Here is a 16,048-nt window from a genome sequence, read left to right as displayed (position 1 = left end):
AATAACATTTGGAAAAACCATGTGCTAAGCATGTCTTCAGACCACTGTAAATACCCTAAATGCAGAGGTAAGCAACTGGGATTTTTCTTATTATATATAGCACAGTGGGTAGGGCGTTGGCCTTGCACACGGCTAACCCTGGTTCGATTCCTGTCCCTCTTGAGGAGCCCAGCAAGCTACCGAGAGTATCCCTCTCACACGGCAGAGCCTGGCAAGCTACCTGTGGCGTACTCAATATGCCAAAAACAGTAACAAGTCTCACAATGGAGACGTTCTTGGCGCCCGCTTGAGCAAATCGATGAGCAACGGGATTACAGTGATACAGTGATGAAACATTTGAAAACCATGTGGCCCATGGACTAAGAAATGAGAGTGCCAACAGCTTCCACAATCCGAACTCTGCCATATGAATGGGCACAGCTCCACAGGTTCTGAACCTCTGTACTCCATACCCAAACAGGGCCTACAGGTCCAGCTCCATAGCTACTAAAGTGCATGACCACATAACCATGACAGTTCCTCCAAATTTCACAAAGCACAGTAAGAGCGCCGCCAACACAATGGAGAGGAAGGGAAGATGCCCACCAAGTTCACTGAGATAAGACAAGAACAGAGTGTTTAACCAGCAGAGCCAGCTCAGGAAATCCTCAGGCCATGACTTTAGTGACACTATTGTGAGAACGTTTAATGAGCTCAAAGAAACGATGGCACAGGTCGTCAGAAAAGCCAACAGTGCAGAACAAAGTGTAAGTGCTAAAATGAGAAAACTACAGAAATGAAGAACAAGGTAGGTACATTAAAAAGAAATTCAATAGAAGCTCTGAACAGAGTAACAGCAGCCGAGCAAAGATCAAGGAGTTCAAGGATGAGATGGAAGAGATCTCAAGCAAACAACAGAAGATGGGAGAAAGTCTGAAAAGAAATGAACAGCACACCACAAAACTATGGGATAAATCCAGGACAATATAAGAATCATCAGTCCCTGAAGAACAGGAAGGAAAATTTGATGAGACAATAATTTGAAATATCATAGAGGTGGAATTTCCTATAACTTAGGATTATAGGTATCAAGATTCAAGAGGCCCAAAGGGTCCCAGCAAAGAGCCTCAACTAGGAAAATTCCTTGATACACTGCACTCAAAATTACAAATACCCCAGAGAAAGATCAGTAAGGAACTTACATTAAAAGGAAAGTCTTTAAGATTCAAAGTAGAACACTCTCCAAGCAGTATAGAGAGCTATCATACAAAAATTCGATGAAAAGAACATCAAATCAAGAATATTCATCCAGCTAGATTATCATTCAGATTTAAAGGAATGACACATTTCAGAGACAATAAGCAACAGCTTAGGGAATTTATCGCTTTGAAACTAGTTTAATATGAAGCATCAAAGAAGCTTCTTGAAAGAACAGGACAAGCTTCTCAGCTCATGACATTAAGTATGACAGTCACTCATGGTGCTCGTGTTGCCCTCTACTAGATTAATGTATACTTCTAGCTTGCTAAAGAACTTATACATTTTCAATGAATTCACATCTCATTGATAGTTCTATGTCTTATCACTCTTTTGAGATTGTTTTTGCAATCTTGTCTGTATTAGCACTTCGGAAGTATCTATTTCTTTAAATATTAAACCAATTCTTTATATATTTTTACATATATATATATCACTCTATCACTGTCATCCTGTAACTCATCGATTTGCTCGAGCGGGCACCAGTAACGTCTCCATTGTAAGACTTGTTACTGTTTTTGGCATATCGAATAGGCCATGGGTAGCTTGCCAGGATCTGTGAGGTGAGGGTGAGATATTCTTGGTAGCTTTCCAGGCTCTCCGAGAGGGGCGGAAGAATCGAATCTGGGTGGGCTGCATGCTAGGCAAACACCCTACCCGCTGTGCTACCGCTCCAGCGTATCTATCTATCCAAACATATATATATATATATATATATATATATATATATATACACACACACACACACACATAAACTAATATTCACAGACAGGGGAAAATGGGACTAGGACGACTAGTCAATGGCTGGAATTAACTACAAGGGTGTGTGGGGCAGAGAGTAGGTAAGATAGAGAAGAGACCAGTATGACATGACAATAGCTGGAAATTATCATACTGAACAAGAATTGAATGTTCAAAGTAGGTAAAGCAGTATTACTTCAGTATCTGCATTGCAAACCACAATGCCCAAAAGGAAGGTGGTGAGGAGAAAAAGGGAAGTGGGAGAGGGAGAGAGAAGTAAAGCGCCTGCCATAGAGGCATGCTGGGGAGTGGGAGATGGTGATGGGAGGGAAACTGGTGACATTGGTGTTGGGAAATGTAGACTGATGGGGGGATGGGTGTTGGAACACTGTGTGACTGTAACCTTTGTAAACATCTTTGTAAAGGCCCATCTTAAAGTGATTGTTTTAAAAAATTCCCTTCTTAGGATAAAACACATTTTTCCCCCGTTTGACTTTTGGGCCACACAATTCTCGGGGCTGAATCCTGGATCTGAGCTTAGAATCACTCTTGGTGGGCTCAGGGACCATTTACAGTACTGGGGGTCGAACTCAGGTCGGCTGCACTGAAGGCAAACACCCTATGAACTATTTCTCCAGCCTGAAACACTTTGTACTTTAATAGACCTATTCACATTTTCTCCTTAATTTTTTTAAATACTCTTCCTTTTTAAATTCTCACTAAATTTTACAGTTGTACGCTTAACTTATTTCATGTAAACTCCAAAATATATCAGCAAATTAAAAGTTTTACTAATGACAGGGAAGCCATGATTATTGCCATGAGACCCAAGTATAAAATAATAGTTAATACAAAGTATTTGATACCCAGAGGTGAAAACTTATTTAAGTGAAAGTAGGCATGATATTGTATCAAATGATTTTAATTTATAGAGGTTAAAATTGTATAGCAATCAATCATCACAAATTGACTTTTATTGATTTTCTGATCATTCTATTTGCCATTCCCTATAAGTTTTCTTGTAGCAAGCAGTATAAAATTAATTAGTTAAGTGCCTGTTAAGGGGGCAGGACTGGGGGAAAGGAGAGAAACTGAGGGTGTTGGAGAAGGGAAAGTCATACTGGTGATGAGATTGGTGTTGGAATACTGTACGCCTGAAACAACTATTATGAGTAATTTTATAAATCTTGGTGTCTTAATAATTTTTCAAATGATAAAAGAACAACTATGTCTAAGTTAATTTTAATAAACAACATATACACAATGATATACAATCATTGAGAAAACTACTGTTTATTTAGAAGAAGGTTACACTGGTAGAATTCAGTAGATAAAAAAATTTTTCTTTTAAAAATGTCACTGTGAAACTTTTCCAGATGAAAGTTTAGCAATACAAAGCTCTGTAGCTGTAGGATTAAAACACAATTAACATTTGACACCACCAACCCCCCATTTGTCTAACAATTACAAGAAAAAAGGGCAAGGGATAAGAGAGTGCTGGTACCTTTTTGTCTTTAAAACAATTTTTAATGCTGTATATGTAGTATTATATAAATGATTTCTAAGCATTCCATAAGACACACTGTTCCCACTGTTTTTAGTGATGAACACTGAAACAAGCCAAATAATAAATTGAAACTGAATTTTTAATGAGGTAAATTCAAAATGTTCAGTAATTATTTATTTTCAAACCAAAAAAGGAAGCACTTCAAATTTGGGGATAACAAAAACTAAACCCAGGCAATATTTAGTTAACCTAAAATGAAATTATGTATACATGTAACCTTATTTGCTTGTTGGATAACTATAAGCAGCACATTGTGCTAAAAATATAGAATAATTAACACTTTCAGCCATTTACTGAAAATAAACATGAAAAAACTAAGCACAATTTAAAATACAGTAATGCACAACTCAAGATTTTTAAAGTTTTCAGCATGGAGCAAAAGCAGAAAACTGAATAATTTAAGGAGATGCAAATGGACTCTTCATAATTCGTTGAAATCTACTCAGGAAAACTTTCTTGTCACAGATGAGCACTTTCATTCCAATCCCACCTGAAAGAAACAAAGTGATTATATTGATAGATAAGGAAGAAAGGAGCGAAGGTAGAGGAGAGGCAGTAAAAAGGGAGAAGTGAAGGAAAAAAGGTGGAACGTGAGAGAGAAGGAAGAAAAAAGGGAGGGAAGAGGGAGAAACATGAACAGGAAGGAAAGGGAAGAAAATAATCAGAAAGAAAAAACAAGCTCTGTCAATAAGGCTTGAATTAAGTAGTAGAGATATAATGTTTGCGTATTCTTTAATGCCCATTCTTAGAATCTTTAAAATGGGCAAAATGATTAGTTTTTAAAATGAATATATTATGAGAAAGGAGAGTAGGAATGAAAAGGGGCATAGAGAATGAAAGAAAAGTCAGCAAAACATTTCACAGGGGGAAGCAATTACTTTTCTAAAGTAAACAACACATAGCAATGAAAAGACTGATTTTACAGGATCCACAAAGAAAAATGACATCACATTTTTTCATAAGGATGCAGTTTTAATAGTGACATATTAAGATGTAATGTCTGCTAAATTATAAAAATTGCTTTAAAAATATATTGACTTAATTATACTTATTTCCTTTCCTTTATGTATTGACATTTTTCAAATACTGCATATTGAAATAATTTCAAAACATAACCATTACAACATGTGGCAAATAAGTTTATCTGCCTAATATTGTTCTCAAATTTTAAACTAATGCTTAATGCATTAAACTTTATTGATGAAAATACTACATTCACATATTTCATAAAATCAAAGCTACAAGGGCCTTAGAAAATCATCACACTTTCATGAAATGCTGACAAATAATTTACATATCATTTCTATATAACATTCTGTTCACACACACCATTGATAATCTTGACATTACCAATTTTAACTGTGGGTACACTAACGTTGAACTTACAATTTCAATACTTGAAAGTTCCTTCCATCACTAATGAATGGATAAACAAAACGTGATACACAGTCATACAATGGAGTATTATTCAGTTATAAAAAGAAAGTTCTGATACATGCTATAACATAGATGAATCTTGAAAACATGATGTTAAAGAAGTCAGACACTAAAGATCACATATTGCATGATTCCATTATTATGAAATGTCCAAAACAGGCAAATTCATAGACAGAAAATACATTATTTATTTCCAGGAGCTGGGGGAATTGTGAATTGGGAATAACTGCTAATTGCTGTGGAATCTCTTTTCAGCGATAAAATTTTCTGGAATCAGACTGTGGTGATGAGTACAGCATAATATACAAAAAAAAACCATTTTAAAATGGCAAATTTGTGCATAAATTTTCTTTTTTTTAAATCGAAAAAAAAGATTATGTTCCAATGGAGATCATCATAGTACCCGAATATCCATAAATAGAATTAAGAAATGGGTTCTCAATCATGAAGACTTCACATCAGGAAAACTGTTGGGAATGGAAATTTTGACGATATTAAGAGCCATCAAAGGATAAAACTTCTGTTGCCGTTAAAACTGGCAAAGGTGATCTTTCCTAGGAACTGAAATTAAAATTTTTACAAGAAGCTAAAAATCCTTAAACAATTCAATCATACCAATATTGTCAAACTTATAAGAGTTCAAACACAAATACAGCCTATCTACATCATTAAGGAACTGGTTCCAGGAAGCAATTTTCTCTCCTTTTCTCGTTAAGAAGGATGAACTAAAAACAATGAAATTTTCATTAGATGCTGCTTCTGGATGGCGTATCTTGAGTAAAAATTGTACACACAAGGGCCTTGCTGCAAGAAACTGCCTGGAGGTGAAAATAATGTTCTGAAAATCATGACTTTGGAATGTCTCGTCAAGAGGATGGTGGTGTATATTCATCTTCTGACTTAAAGCAGATTCCCATTAAATGGACAGCACCAGAAGCTCTTAATTATGGGAGATATCGTTCTTAGAATGACGCATGGAGCTTTGACATCCTCCTCTGGGGGACCTTCAGCTTAGGGATCTGTCCATACCCTGGAATGACAAATCAGCAAGCACAAGAGCAAGTGGAAAGAGGACAGTGGATGTCAGTCTTTCAGCAGTGTCGAGTGTATTTATAAAATTAAATAATGCTGAAGTGTTGAATCACAAACTGAAAACCACCCCCAAGTTCAATGAACTTCAGAAGAAGCTAGCTACCACCAAGAATAAAGTCACATAGTGATGAAACTGTGTGAAACTTAAGTGTTTAGGACTCTTTCAGAAGAGTAGTCTTTTCTAATCATTAACAATCAAAATATACATTGACAACCATAACATTTTTTGAACATTTTACTTTTAAGACTATGTGCTATTTTTGCAGTCAATCCTATTTGATTCCTGGCACCACATATGGTCCCAAGCATGGCCAGGAAGCAACCCCTGAGGCGGAGCCAGGAGTAAGTCCTGAATACCACCAGGTGTGGCCCACCAACAAAAAATGCACTTTTTTACTTCTTAAAAATTGTGCATGCCATTTTAACCATTGTAAATAATAGGCTCTAAATATAAAGGCTTACAGATCCTTTTTCACAACTCAGAGTGATGTTTCTCAGATATTTAAAAAACAATCCTTCAGTTTGGTTCAGAGTTGGCTTTCTTGTGCCCTAGATACCTACTCTATTGAATCTATAAACTATACTGACAATAACATGTTTGCAGGACATAAAACCCAACAAAGGTCGCCTTCTACGTCTCATTGAAACAAGATTACATTCACGTTCTATTGAGAATTATCTAGACGTCTTGGGTTTTCCCCCTTCCTTTTTCTTGCCAGAAATAGAACCCAGCTGCATTGGTATGCTTGTCAATTCTGCTATGTTCCATTATGCTCTCCTAACTTGTGAGGAAATTTGAAAACTATACATGGAAAGCCCTCAAAGATCAACCTCTCTGTAAAAGCAGATTTTATATGTTATTTTATAGAAAGTTGTGACAAGACACAAGTTTGAAGAAACAGGATGGTCTGAAGGACAGGTAAGCCTGGTTATTAAAGTAGAGAAGGTGAAAACATAACTAAAGAGATATGCCTTTCTGAACACACATACTCAAATTTTATGTCAGTTCACCATAGATGTCATAAGAATTTACTAATAGTTCAATAAATCCCTCATAAAACGCCACAACTGATGATCAAACCTTAAGTGAAATTAAAACTTATGAAATTAAAAATTATAAAGCACAAAATTAACAATAGATTATTTTGGTTAAGTATCTTTATATCAGAAGAGGCATTCCAGAATTTAGTTCCCTTTGTTTTGACAATGCCTAAAGATGTTAAGATTTTATGAGCTCAGTGTTCTCTTTCTGTTCTCCCACCCTCTCAGCTACCCTTACAAACACACACACATATACAAAATTGCCCCTATCACCACCGTAATCACCATCACAAACCATGTAGAAAGGCATATATGGATGAGGTTGATTGTTAAACAATTATTTGAGGATGAAGTTGTAAAAAGAAAAATGAAGGGATAATCATTCTAATTCCACTTTACTATAATTATCCTCATGCTGTTGCTTAAAAATTCTTATTACAGCAAGCACAGTCCTTGTTGATAACTACAACACAGATTTAAAACTGGAATTTGTTGTACCAGAATTGTAGTTGCATAAAGGGTGGAAAAATGTGTATGTGACAGTCACACTCAGTAGTTACTGTGACACAGGAGCCTTCTTGAGAGTGCGTGCTTATGAGCTAACTTACAAAAAACATTTCAATGAACATTTGGTCAATCTTCAGTGCAAGAAAGGAACAAAAAATTTATTGTCCTTTAAAGTGTGTAAAGGTTGATAATGGAGATAGAAAGGCTTGTGTATATCATTTCAATCTCCTAAAAAATTCTGAATGTTTTAAAATTAATGTAGATAAAAATTATAGAATAATAATGCTACCATCAATAAATAAGTTGTAACAAAGGCATTTATTAAGCACATACTATAATCAAATATTTTAATTGAAAAGAAAATAATGGTCAATGCTATTTCTCTATTCCAAGAGATAATACTTGAAATTATCAATACTTACAAAATAGGGCTGGAGCAAGAGTACAGCAGATAGTGTGCTTGTCTTGCATGTAAACATACCTGGGAACCTCTATGGTACCCCAAGCACCCACAGAACTAATTTCTGAGTGCAGAGCACCAGGAGTAAGCCCTAAGCACTACCGGCTTTCATAATAGCCCTTCAAGTAGAATTAAAACAAAATCATAGTTTTTTGAGTAGAAGGAAGGGATGCAATTACTGCATTCAACAAAATCACAAGGAAAGAAATATATAGCATACTCATATGTACTAGGAATCAATGATTAAGACTTTGCAAGCAAGCCCTGGTGCTAACCCTATCAAATACACACACAGGGTGAAATTACTGGGGAAAAGAACCTTAAACACATGAGTAGTACATAGGGCATTTGCCTTGCACACGAATGACCCAGGTCGATTCCCAGAACCCCACATATGGGCACTCTGAGCAATGCCAGGAGTGATCCCTAGGCAAATCTACGTGTGGCTCAAAAACAATAAAAAAGGAACTTAAACTCTTTCTATCCACTAAATATGTCCAGAATCTAAAAATAAGCCTCATAAAGGCAACACATTCCTGAAACACTTGAGAGATGTTTCCAAGTATGTACTAAAGACAAAAGACTCAGAAAAGTAATTTTAGAAACTGACTGTTGGTACAGGTTAATGTAAAGTAAGCTAAGAATAAATTAAGACTAGCAAAAACAGACCTACTTTCTACTTAAGGAATATTGCACTTGGGGCTGGAGTGATAGCACAGCAGGTAGGGCGTTTGCCTTGCACACGACCAACCTGGGTTCGATTCCCAGCATCCCCATATGGTCCCCCAAGCACCACCAAGAGTAATTCCTGAGTGCATGACCCAGAAGTAACCCCTGAGCATTGCTAGGTACGACCCAAAAAGAAAAAAAAAAGGAATACTGCGCCTAGACAATTCTAGCTCACTACTGTCACATAAAACTCAAAATATGTTACCAGACATGTCGGTTCTTCTAGCAAAATGAAATCTAGATAGTGAATTTCTGATTTCTAATGATAACCAATTGTTAATGCAAAATATTCTATGAGGCCAAGAAAGCACATCTAACAAGGTAGATTCTGCGCAAAGCTTGAGAATTTGTAACACTTAGTCTAAGTTAGAGTATACCTTTGAGACTGGAATTGAGACAACCTTAAAAAATATTATCAAGTCTTGTTGGAAAGAAGGATTAGAACAGAAATACTCTGTATTACAGATACAGATTGAAAGAAAAGAGCTCATTGCTAATGTTGTTTGAAATTAAAGTCTAAGACGCCTAAGCTTCTCAAAGCCTGAGATCAAGTCTGTTTTAACACAGAATCTTATTTATAAAAGGAACCTTAAAAGTTAGTTGAACTACAAAGCATTACACAGATTTAATGCACTATCCAGTAAATTCCAATGACATACTTAAAAAAACTGGAACAAACTCTCCTAAAATTTTTATGGAACCATGAAACTTCCCAAAATATCCAAAGCAACTCTAAGAAGAAAAAAAGATAAAAAGTATTGTATGTCTCAACTTTGAATTGTACAACAAAGTTATAATAATCAAAACAGCATGATACTGGAATACAGATAACAATGAAACAGAATTGAGACACCAGTGGAACAGAACTGCAAGTTCTCAGTTAAACTCCCAGATTTATGGGAATTTAAACTGTGACAAAAGAAATATACACACACACACAAAGTGGAGCTAAGAAAGTTCAACAAATAGTGCTATAAAATATGGAGAACCAGATGTAAAAACTGAAATAGGAACCATATCTCACACCATTCATGTAAGTAAATTCAAAGTGGATTAAAGACCGTGAAATTAGGCCAGAATCCATAAAATACACTGAAGAAAACATAAGCAGAGTTCTGCAGGATATGAACTTCTGGAGTGTCTTCAACAAGATGACTAGAACCAAAGACCAAAAATATCAAAAAATAAGCAAATGGACTACATCAAATTAAAAAGCTTCTGTACAGCAAAAGAAACTCATGTTAAAATAAAGGTACCCAATTAAATGGGAAAATTTTGCATATAACATAAGATAAAAGGCTAATATCCAAGATATGCAAGGCACTCACAAGGCTCAACATCCAAAAACAACCCAAGCAGAGCTGAACATACTCTTACCCCCCAAAAAAGACATATAAAAGTCCATGAAAACTGCTTATCTTCACTTATGATTAGGGAAATGCAAATCAAAACAATAATGAGATGTGTGTTTCCCCCTCTGGTGAAGCCCATGTTCTCTCTTGAACATGTCTCTCTCTCCCTCATATTTCTCTATGTAAATTTCTTTGAATAAAAACAATTTTGCTTCACTTAAAAAATGAGATGCCATCTCACACCAGTCAGAATGACATACATTAAAATTTCTGCCAAGAACCAGTGTTAGTGGGGATGTGGTGAGAATGGTACTCTCATTCATTATTGGTGGGAATTCATCTTGTTTAACCTCTATGAAAAGCTATATAGAGATTTCTCAAAATTCAAAAGACCTGCCATAGTACCCCCACAATAATGCTTCTTAGAATTGACTCTGAAAGCACAATAACATTATATATACATATCTATATTCATTGTCGAGCTTAGTACAATAGCCAAGATATGGAGAACAACCAAATGTTGTGGTAGTATGATAGTTGGAAATGAACACTCTGGACACAAACGGAATGCTAAAAGGAGGTAAAGAGACATAAGGAATTTTCAGTATCTGTATTACTAGTCTAAAAGGCAAGGGGACGCTAAGGGGAAGGGGGGAGTGAGGAGGGGAAGAGGGAGAGGGAGAGGGAAAGGGAGATAGGTCTGCTAAGGCAGGCTTCAGGGGTGGAGGTGGGAGGGAAACTAGAAACTGGGGACACTGGTGTTGGAAATGTACACTGGTGAAAGGACCAGTGCTGGAACACTGTAGGACTTAAACCTAATCACAAACAACTCTGCAACTGTGCATCTCACAGCGATTCAATTAAAAAGGGGAAAAAATAAAGGCAAAGTAAAACCCAAAAATATAAAGGGGTGGTATGGATAATGGAATACTATATAAGAAAGAAAAAAATTATGTAATTTGCTGCTAGGAGGTATCATGCTGGGTGAAGTAAGTCAAAAGAAAGTGGATATGTAGAAAATAATGTATCTAATAATGAAACTTAAGGACAGACAGGGAGCAATAAATGTCCAAAGACAACATAACTGAAGAGTTGGTCTACAGAACTGAGCTTACAGTTGGGGAGCGGGGCACAGAAGGTGAAAACTAATCAGAGAAGATCTTAGTAGAGGGAAGTGGGTAATTCTGGTATGGTGTTGCAATGATGTATGCATGAAATCATCATTAAAATTATTGTAAACCACAACACCAAAATAAAGATTTTTAAAGTCAGTCAAACTATAATAAATTTAAAACCTAATCTAAAACAAATTAGTCAAACCCAACATTCAAGATAAAGGGCAACACATATCAAATTATAAGTAATAAGTTAAAGGATGGTTCCAGGAGGAAAATTTTAATAAATTAGTGGGGAAGGTTAAAACAAAGAAGCTAACTAGTATTGTTTAAGAGACTAAATCAAGAAAATTATTAGCTTAGGCAAGAATTTTAGCAACAACACTCAACAAAAACAGACAGGAAGGTTTTTACTTTATTAAAAGTTATGAGGCGCAGACTTTTAATCTGGGTCACATTTGTATACTGTATTTTCTTAACCCTAATGTGATCATTTTAATATTTCTAAAGCCAGAATGGTATTTATAAGTCAATGTCACTTTTTAATTTACCCCTCTCAAATAGTTCCTTCCAGAAACCAAAACTGAATCTTAGAATTACTAACTTCTCTGAATTAGGAAAATGTGACATTATTTAGTAGCTCCCTTTTCTGTAAAATGAAAAATAATATAAAAGAGAAAGAGGAGCAGCATATTTGAAGTAACTTAAAGGTAAGTGGTGCCATTCAAAAATGATGAGACCTGAAAAAGAACAGTAAGATCTCACTTATCCTAGAATATAACTAACACAAAAAGGCAGCTAAAATAGAAGGGGAAAAAATCAACCAGAGCCTTGTAAAATTAAAAGTCTACCTAAAAAGAAGGTATAGTGCATAGGTTTCAACAAGCAATTGAACACAGAGAACGTCAAGCTAAATATATGTTCAAAGGATATCTAAATTCAGATGTTTAGCTATAAGACCACACCAACCTAGCACCCTGCTCAGTCTTTTCATGCCTCTGAGAAATTAGAAAAAGGCAAAGCCTAGGTGAATATGGATGAGGTTCTGTAGCATAACTTTCACATACCAAGGAATAATATGTAGGTACTGAGTAAAGAAAAATACATAAAATCACAGAATTGTCAGTGACAATCCTTGAACCATCCCATTTGAAGATATTAAAGGTAGCATTCTTTGTTTTGTTTAATAAAACCATATGGCAAAGTAAGAAGAATAAAAAGTATAAAAAGCCAAACCAAAATAAAGGTTTGGTTGAAGAAATGAAAAGGGGTCTTGAGTTTATAATAACTTAGAATTAAAGAACTGGTATATAAATTTCTTTTACAATATTCCTAATATAAAAGATCTATGTTACGGGCCAGAGAGGTAGTATAGCATTAGGGCATTTGCCTTGCATGTAGCCAACTTGGCAAAGAGTCTCTTGCCCAAGCACCTGGCTTTCTTCCCCGGGGCCTCCTCAGAGGGGATGGGCTCTACCTTCCCTCCCCAGCCCGAACAGAGCTCCCAGCGGCCAAAGACCTCTGGAGCCTAGCCACCGCCATGCTCAAGGCCCCTCTCCACATGTTCGGACGAGCCTCACGCATGAAGGAACACAGGTGTGTAGGACCCAGGGCTGAGACTTCCAAGGCTGCTCGGATTGGGACTGGGCCTGCTCCGCCCAGATTTCCCATCTCCCAGTAGCTAGGCAGTAACACCCAGGGACTTCCCCTGACGCCGTGTAATCCTGTCAACGGCCAGCATCCAGAGACTTAAAAGCAAGCTCCCGGAAGTGCACGGCCGCTTTGCAGCCTCGCGGTATTTTATAGCCTACCTCTTCCTCTGGGAGAACCTGGCAAATTACTGGGAGTTTCCTGCCCACACAGGAGAGCCTCGCAAGGTCCCCATGGTGTATTAGTGTGCCTAAACCAGTAACAAGCTGGATCTCATTCCTCTGACCCTGAAAGAGCCTCCAGTACGGCATCGTTGTAAGGACGAGTGGAGAGCTGCTTCTAAAATCTCAGGGCTTAGACGAATGGAGATGTTACTGAGACCGCTCGAGAAATTTGATGATCAACGGGATGATGATGATGATGATGATGATGATGATGATGATGATGATAATAATGATGATGATGATGTTGTAGCCAACTTGAACCAGACACCCAAGCACCATATATGGCTCCCTGAGCACTGCCAGGAGTTATTACTGAGCATGAACCAAGGAGAAAACCCTGAGCACAGCAGGATATGGCCCTATCTCCCCTTTCCCAAATCTACTATATTCTCAATGGTCTGAGTAACTCCATTTACCAGACTCTATACTACTTAGATAACAGACACAGAACAACTATGCAGAAAAAGTATCAGATGGTTATCTACTAGGCAACCTCAAAATGCTTCTTTTTAACCAAAATACTAGGACCAAATCCATACCCTAAAGCTTCTACCTTTACACAGAAAGCCACCTCAGGTATTTATCCTTAATTTAAATGACAATAAATAGCCTTGGTTATCTGTTTTTCACAAAAGATTAGATACAGCAAATACTACAGAGGGAAAGGACAGACAAGTTTATAGGATTATCATTAAGGAGAATTTAATGACCAACAAGAAAGCAAGAAGTGACTAGACAAAGAAGAGGGCAAGTAATTCTGCATACCTCAATAATCTTAAGGCATCACCCAATCTGAATAAGAACATTCAGATCATGTTTTTAGTGCTCAAAATAGACTATGCTGGGTTCTAAACCCACTATCTACACCTAGGATATGGAATTTGATTGTTAAGACACTTTATAATCTGACATGATAACTATCTTACATGATATGACAAAGCTGCACATTTTAAATTCCAAACAACAGAGATCTTATTTTTTGTTTTGTAAAGCATAGGCAGTGGTAGAGAAAAAAAGGCAGAGAAGCTTAAAACTAAATTTTCTGCATAACATGCCTATATGAAAAGGCAAAAAGAATAAAAAACACTGGACTAAGAACTTTTGCTTATTGGTTCTGTCAGCTAATATCTCTGCATTTTGAGTCTGTTTCTTTATCTATAAAATGAAGCTAGCCACCACAACCTGCAGGACTATGTAGGAACTTTCTTTAAAAAAGATAATTATACAGAAAAGATGGCAATCAGTGAAGAGAGACTCAATGTTTTTATATTTATCTTGATGCTAAAAATGATGCAAAGAGAGCCAATGTAGTTTTTAAAAAATGAATTTTCATAAAAGCATGTAGCAACTTAGCAAAAACTGAAAAACACCTTAAACAGAACTGTGAATCTGGATTTGAATCTATATCAAAAGGCCTGGTTATTATATTTAGGTAAAAATTCTAGTTGTATGTTACAAAACTAATCTGGTCTATTGAACATTATCTGACCTCATTTTGTGTGTCTTTAAATGAAACGGAGGTGAAAGAGCACTCACCTTGATTTTAAGTCTTCATTATCTGTGCTTGTCCGAAGACTTATGAGTGGATGGCAAATTAAGGGAGAACAACTTTATGGGGGAAAAAAAAACAGAATGGTGTCTTATCTCTCAGAACAATCCAACGGTCACAGAAATTATTGGTTATGACCAGCAGGTGGCCTCAAATTCTACCAGCTCTGCTCACCTGCTGCTTTAATTTGCCTTCTATTTCTCATATAATCAGTTCAAAGGACTCTGTTTTCTTTCTTAATACAGTCTTTGGTGTCATACAATAACCTGTCATCACAGATGTTAAAAAACAGACATCAAGTCTCCCATTTTCATACTTCATATATTTGAGAGTTACTGGAGAGATCAATACGTATTTAATACTTACTTATACTTATTAATACTTATTAAGTTAATAAGTATTTAGGCAGGAGAGATAATACAGCAAGCCAGGTGCTTGCCTTGCATGCAGCTGACCTAGGTTAGTTCCCCGGGACAACATACGTTCTCCTGAGCACCACCAGGAGTGATACGTGAGCAGAGAGCCAAGAGTTAGCCTGAGCACAACCAGGCTAACACAACCAGTCCCCAAAACCAAAATAAAATGAAAAGAAAATAAGCATTTTAACCACATACTGAAAGAGTATAATTTCAAACATGACCATTGTCAAAGCTTTTCATTACACTGATTAAAATCAATAACAAAAGGGCTGGTAATATAGCATTGTATGTAAGGCACTGGATTTTATTCTGGGTACCGGAAAATAAATAATAAACTTGTAAAAGGATATTGTTTCTTCTCTTCCTTTCCTCCTGAACTGTCCCGTTTCTCTTTCTTTTCTAACTTTTCTTTATCATGCCTGGACTCCTATAAAGCATGATGGAATTTAGTTGGAATAAAATACAAAAAGTAGTCCCATATCCCTTTTCATTATCCACAAGTAAAGAATTTTTTTCTTCCAAAACTTAATGACACAAAAAGCAGAAGCGACAAAAGCAAAATACTGAAATTTTGATGGAAAGCAAAAACTTTCGTGCAACTAAGAAAAGAAAAAGAAAACCTACAAAATGGAAAATTAATTGCAAATCACATGTCCCCAAAAGGATCAAATATTTATAGTATATAAAAAAGTCTTTGCAGTAGAAGAGATAGTACAGCAGGTAAGGCACTTGCACTGCATGTAGCAGACCCAGGTTCAAGCCCTGGCACCACATATGGTTTTCTGCCAGGTGTTATCCCTGAGCTTATAGCCAGGTATAAGCCCTGAGCAATGCCAGGTATGGCCCCAAAACAAACAAGAATCAAACACTGCCAGGGGCAGAGGGAGTGAGTAGGGTTCCTGGGCCACTGAAGGGCCTAAGCAACACCA

The 16,048-nt window shown here is 36.5% G+C and overlaps 1 protein-coding gene and 1 pseudogene across 2 annotated transcripts in view; one reads left to right on the top strand and one right to left on the bottom strand.

Annotated features, from left to right (window-relative positions):
- The first annotated feature begins 687 nt into the window (after window positions 1-687).
- LOC105942871 (tyrosine-protein kinase Fer-like) lies at window positions 688-8,614 on the top strand (annotated as a pseudogene).
- THOC2 (THO complex subunit 2) overlaps window positions 3,247-16,048 on the bottom strand; it is a 110,286-nt gene continuing 97,484 nt past the window's right edge. For both annotated transcript variants that reach the window (XM_055120121.1, XM_055120122.1), the window contains 3 exons: window positions 15,470-15,546; window positions 14,688-14,733; window positions 3,247-6,011 (listed from right to left, as the gene is read on the bottom strand). In XM_055120121.1, the coding sequence (XP_054976096.1) occupies window positions 14,706-14,733; window positions 15,470-15,546 (105 nt within the window). In that variant the 3' untranslated portion in view covers window positions 3,247-6,011; window positions 14,688-14,705. The remainder of the gene's footprint in view (window positions 6,012-14,687; window positions 14,734-15,469; window positions 15,547-16,048) is intronic.

Source organism: Sorex araneus, chromosome X (genome assembly GCF_027595985.1).
Source record: "Sorex araneus isolate mSorAra2 chromosome X, mSorAra2.pri, whole genome shotgun sequence".
NCBI lineage: Eukaryota > Metazoa > Chordata > Mammalia > Eulipotyphla > Soricidae > Sorex > Sorex araneus.
Note: the sequence above shows the minus strand (reverse complement) of the source record. Positions and strands in the feature narration are given on the sequence as shown.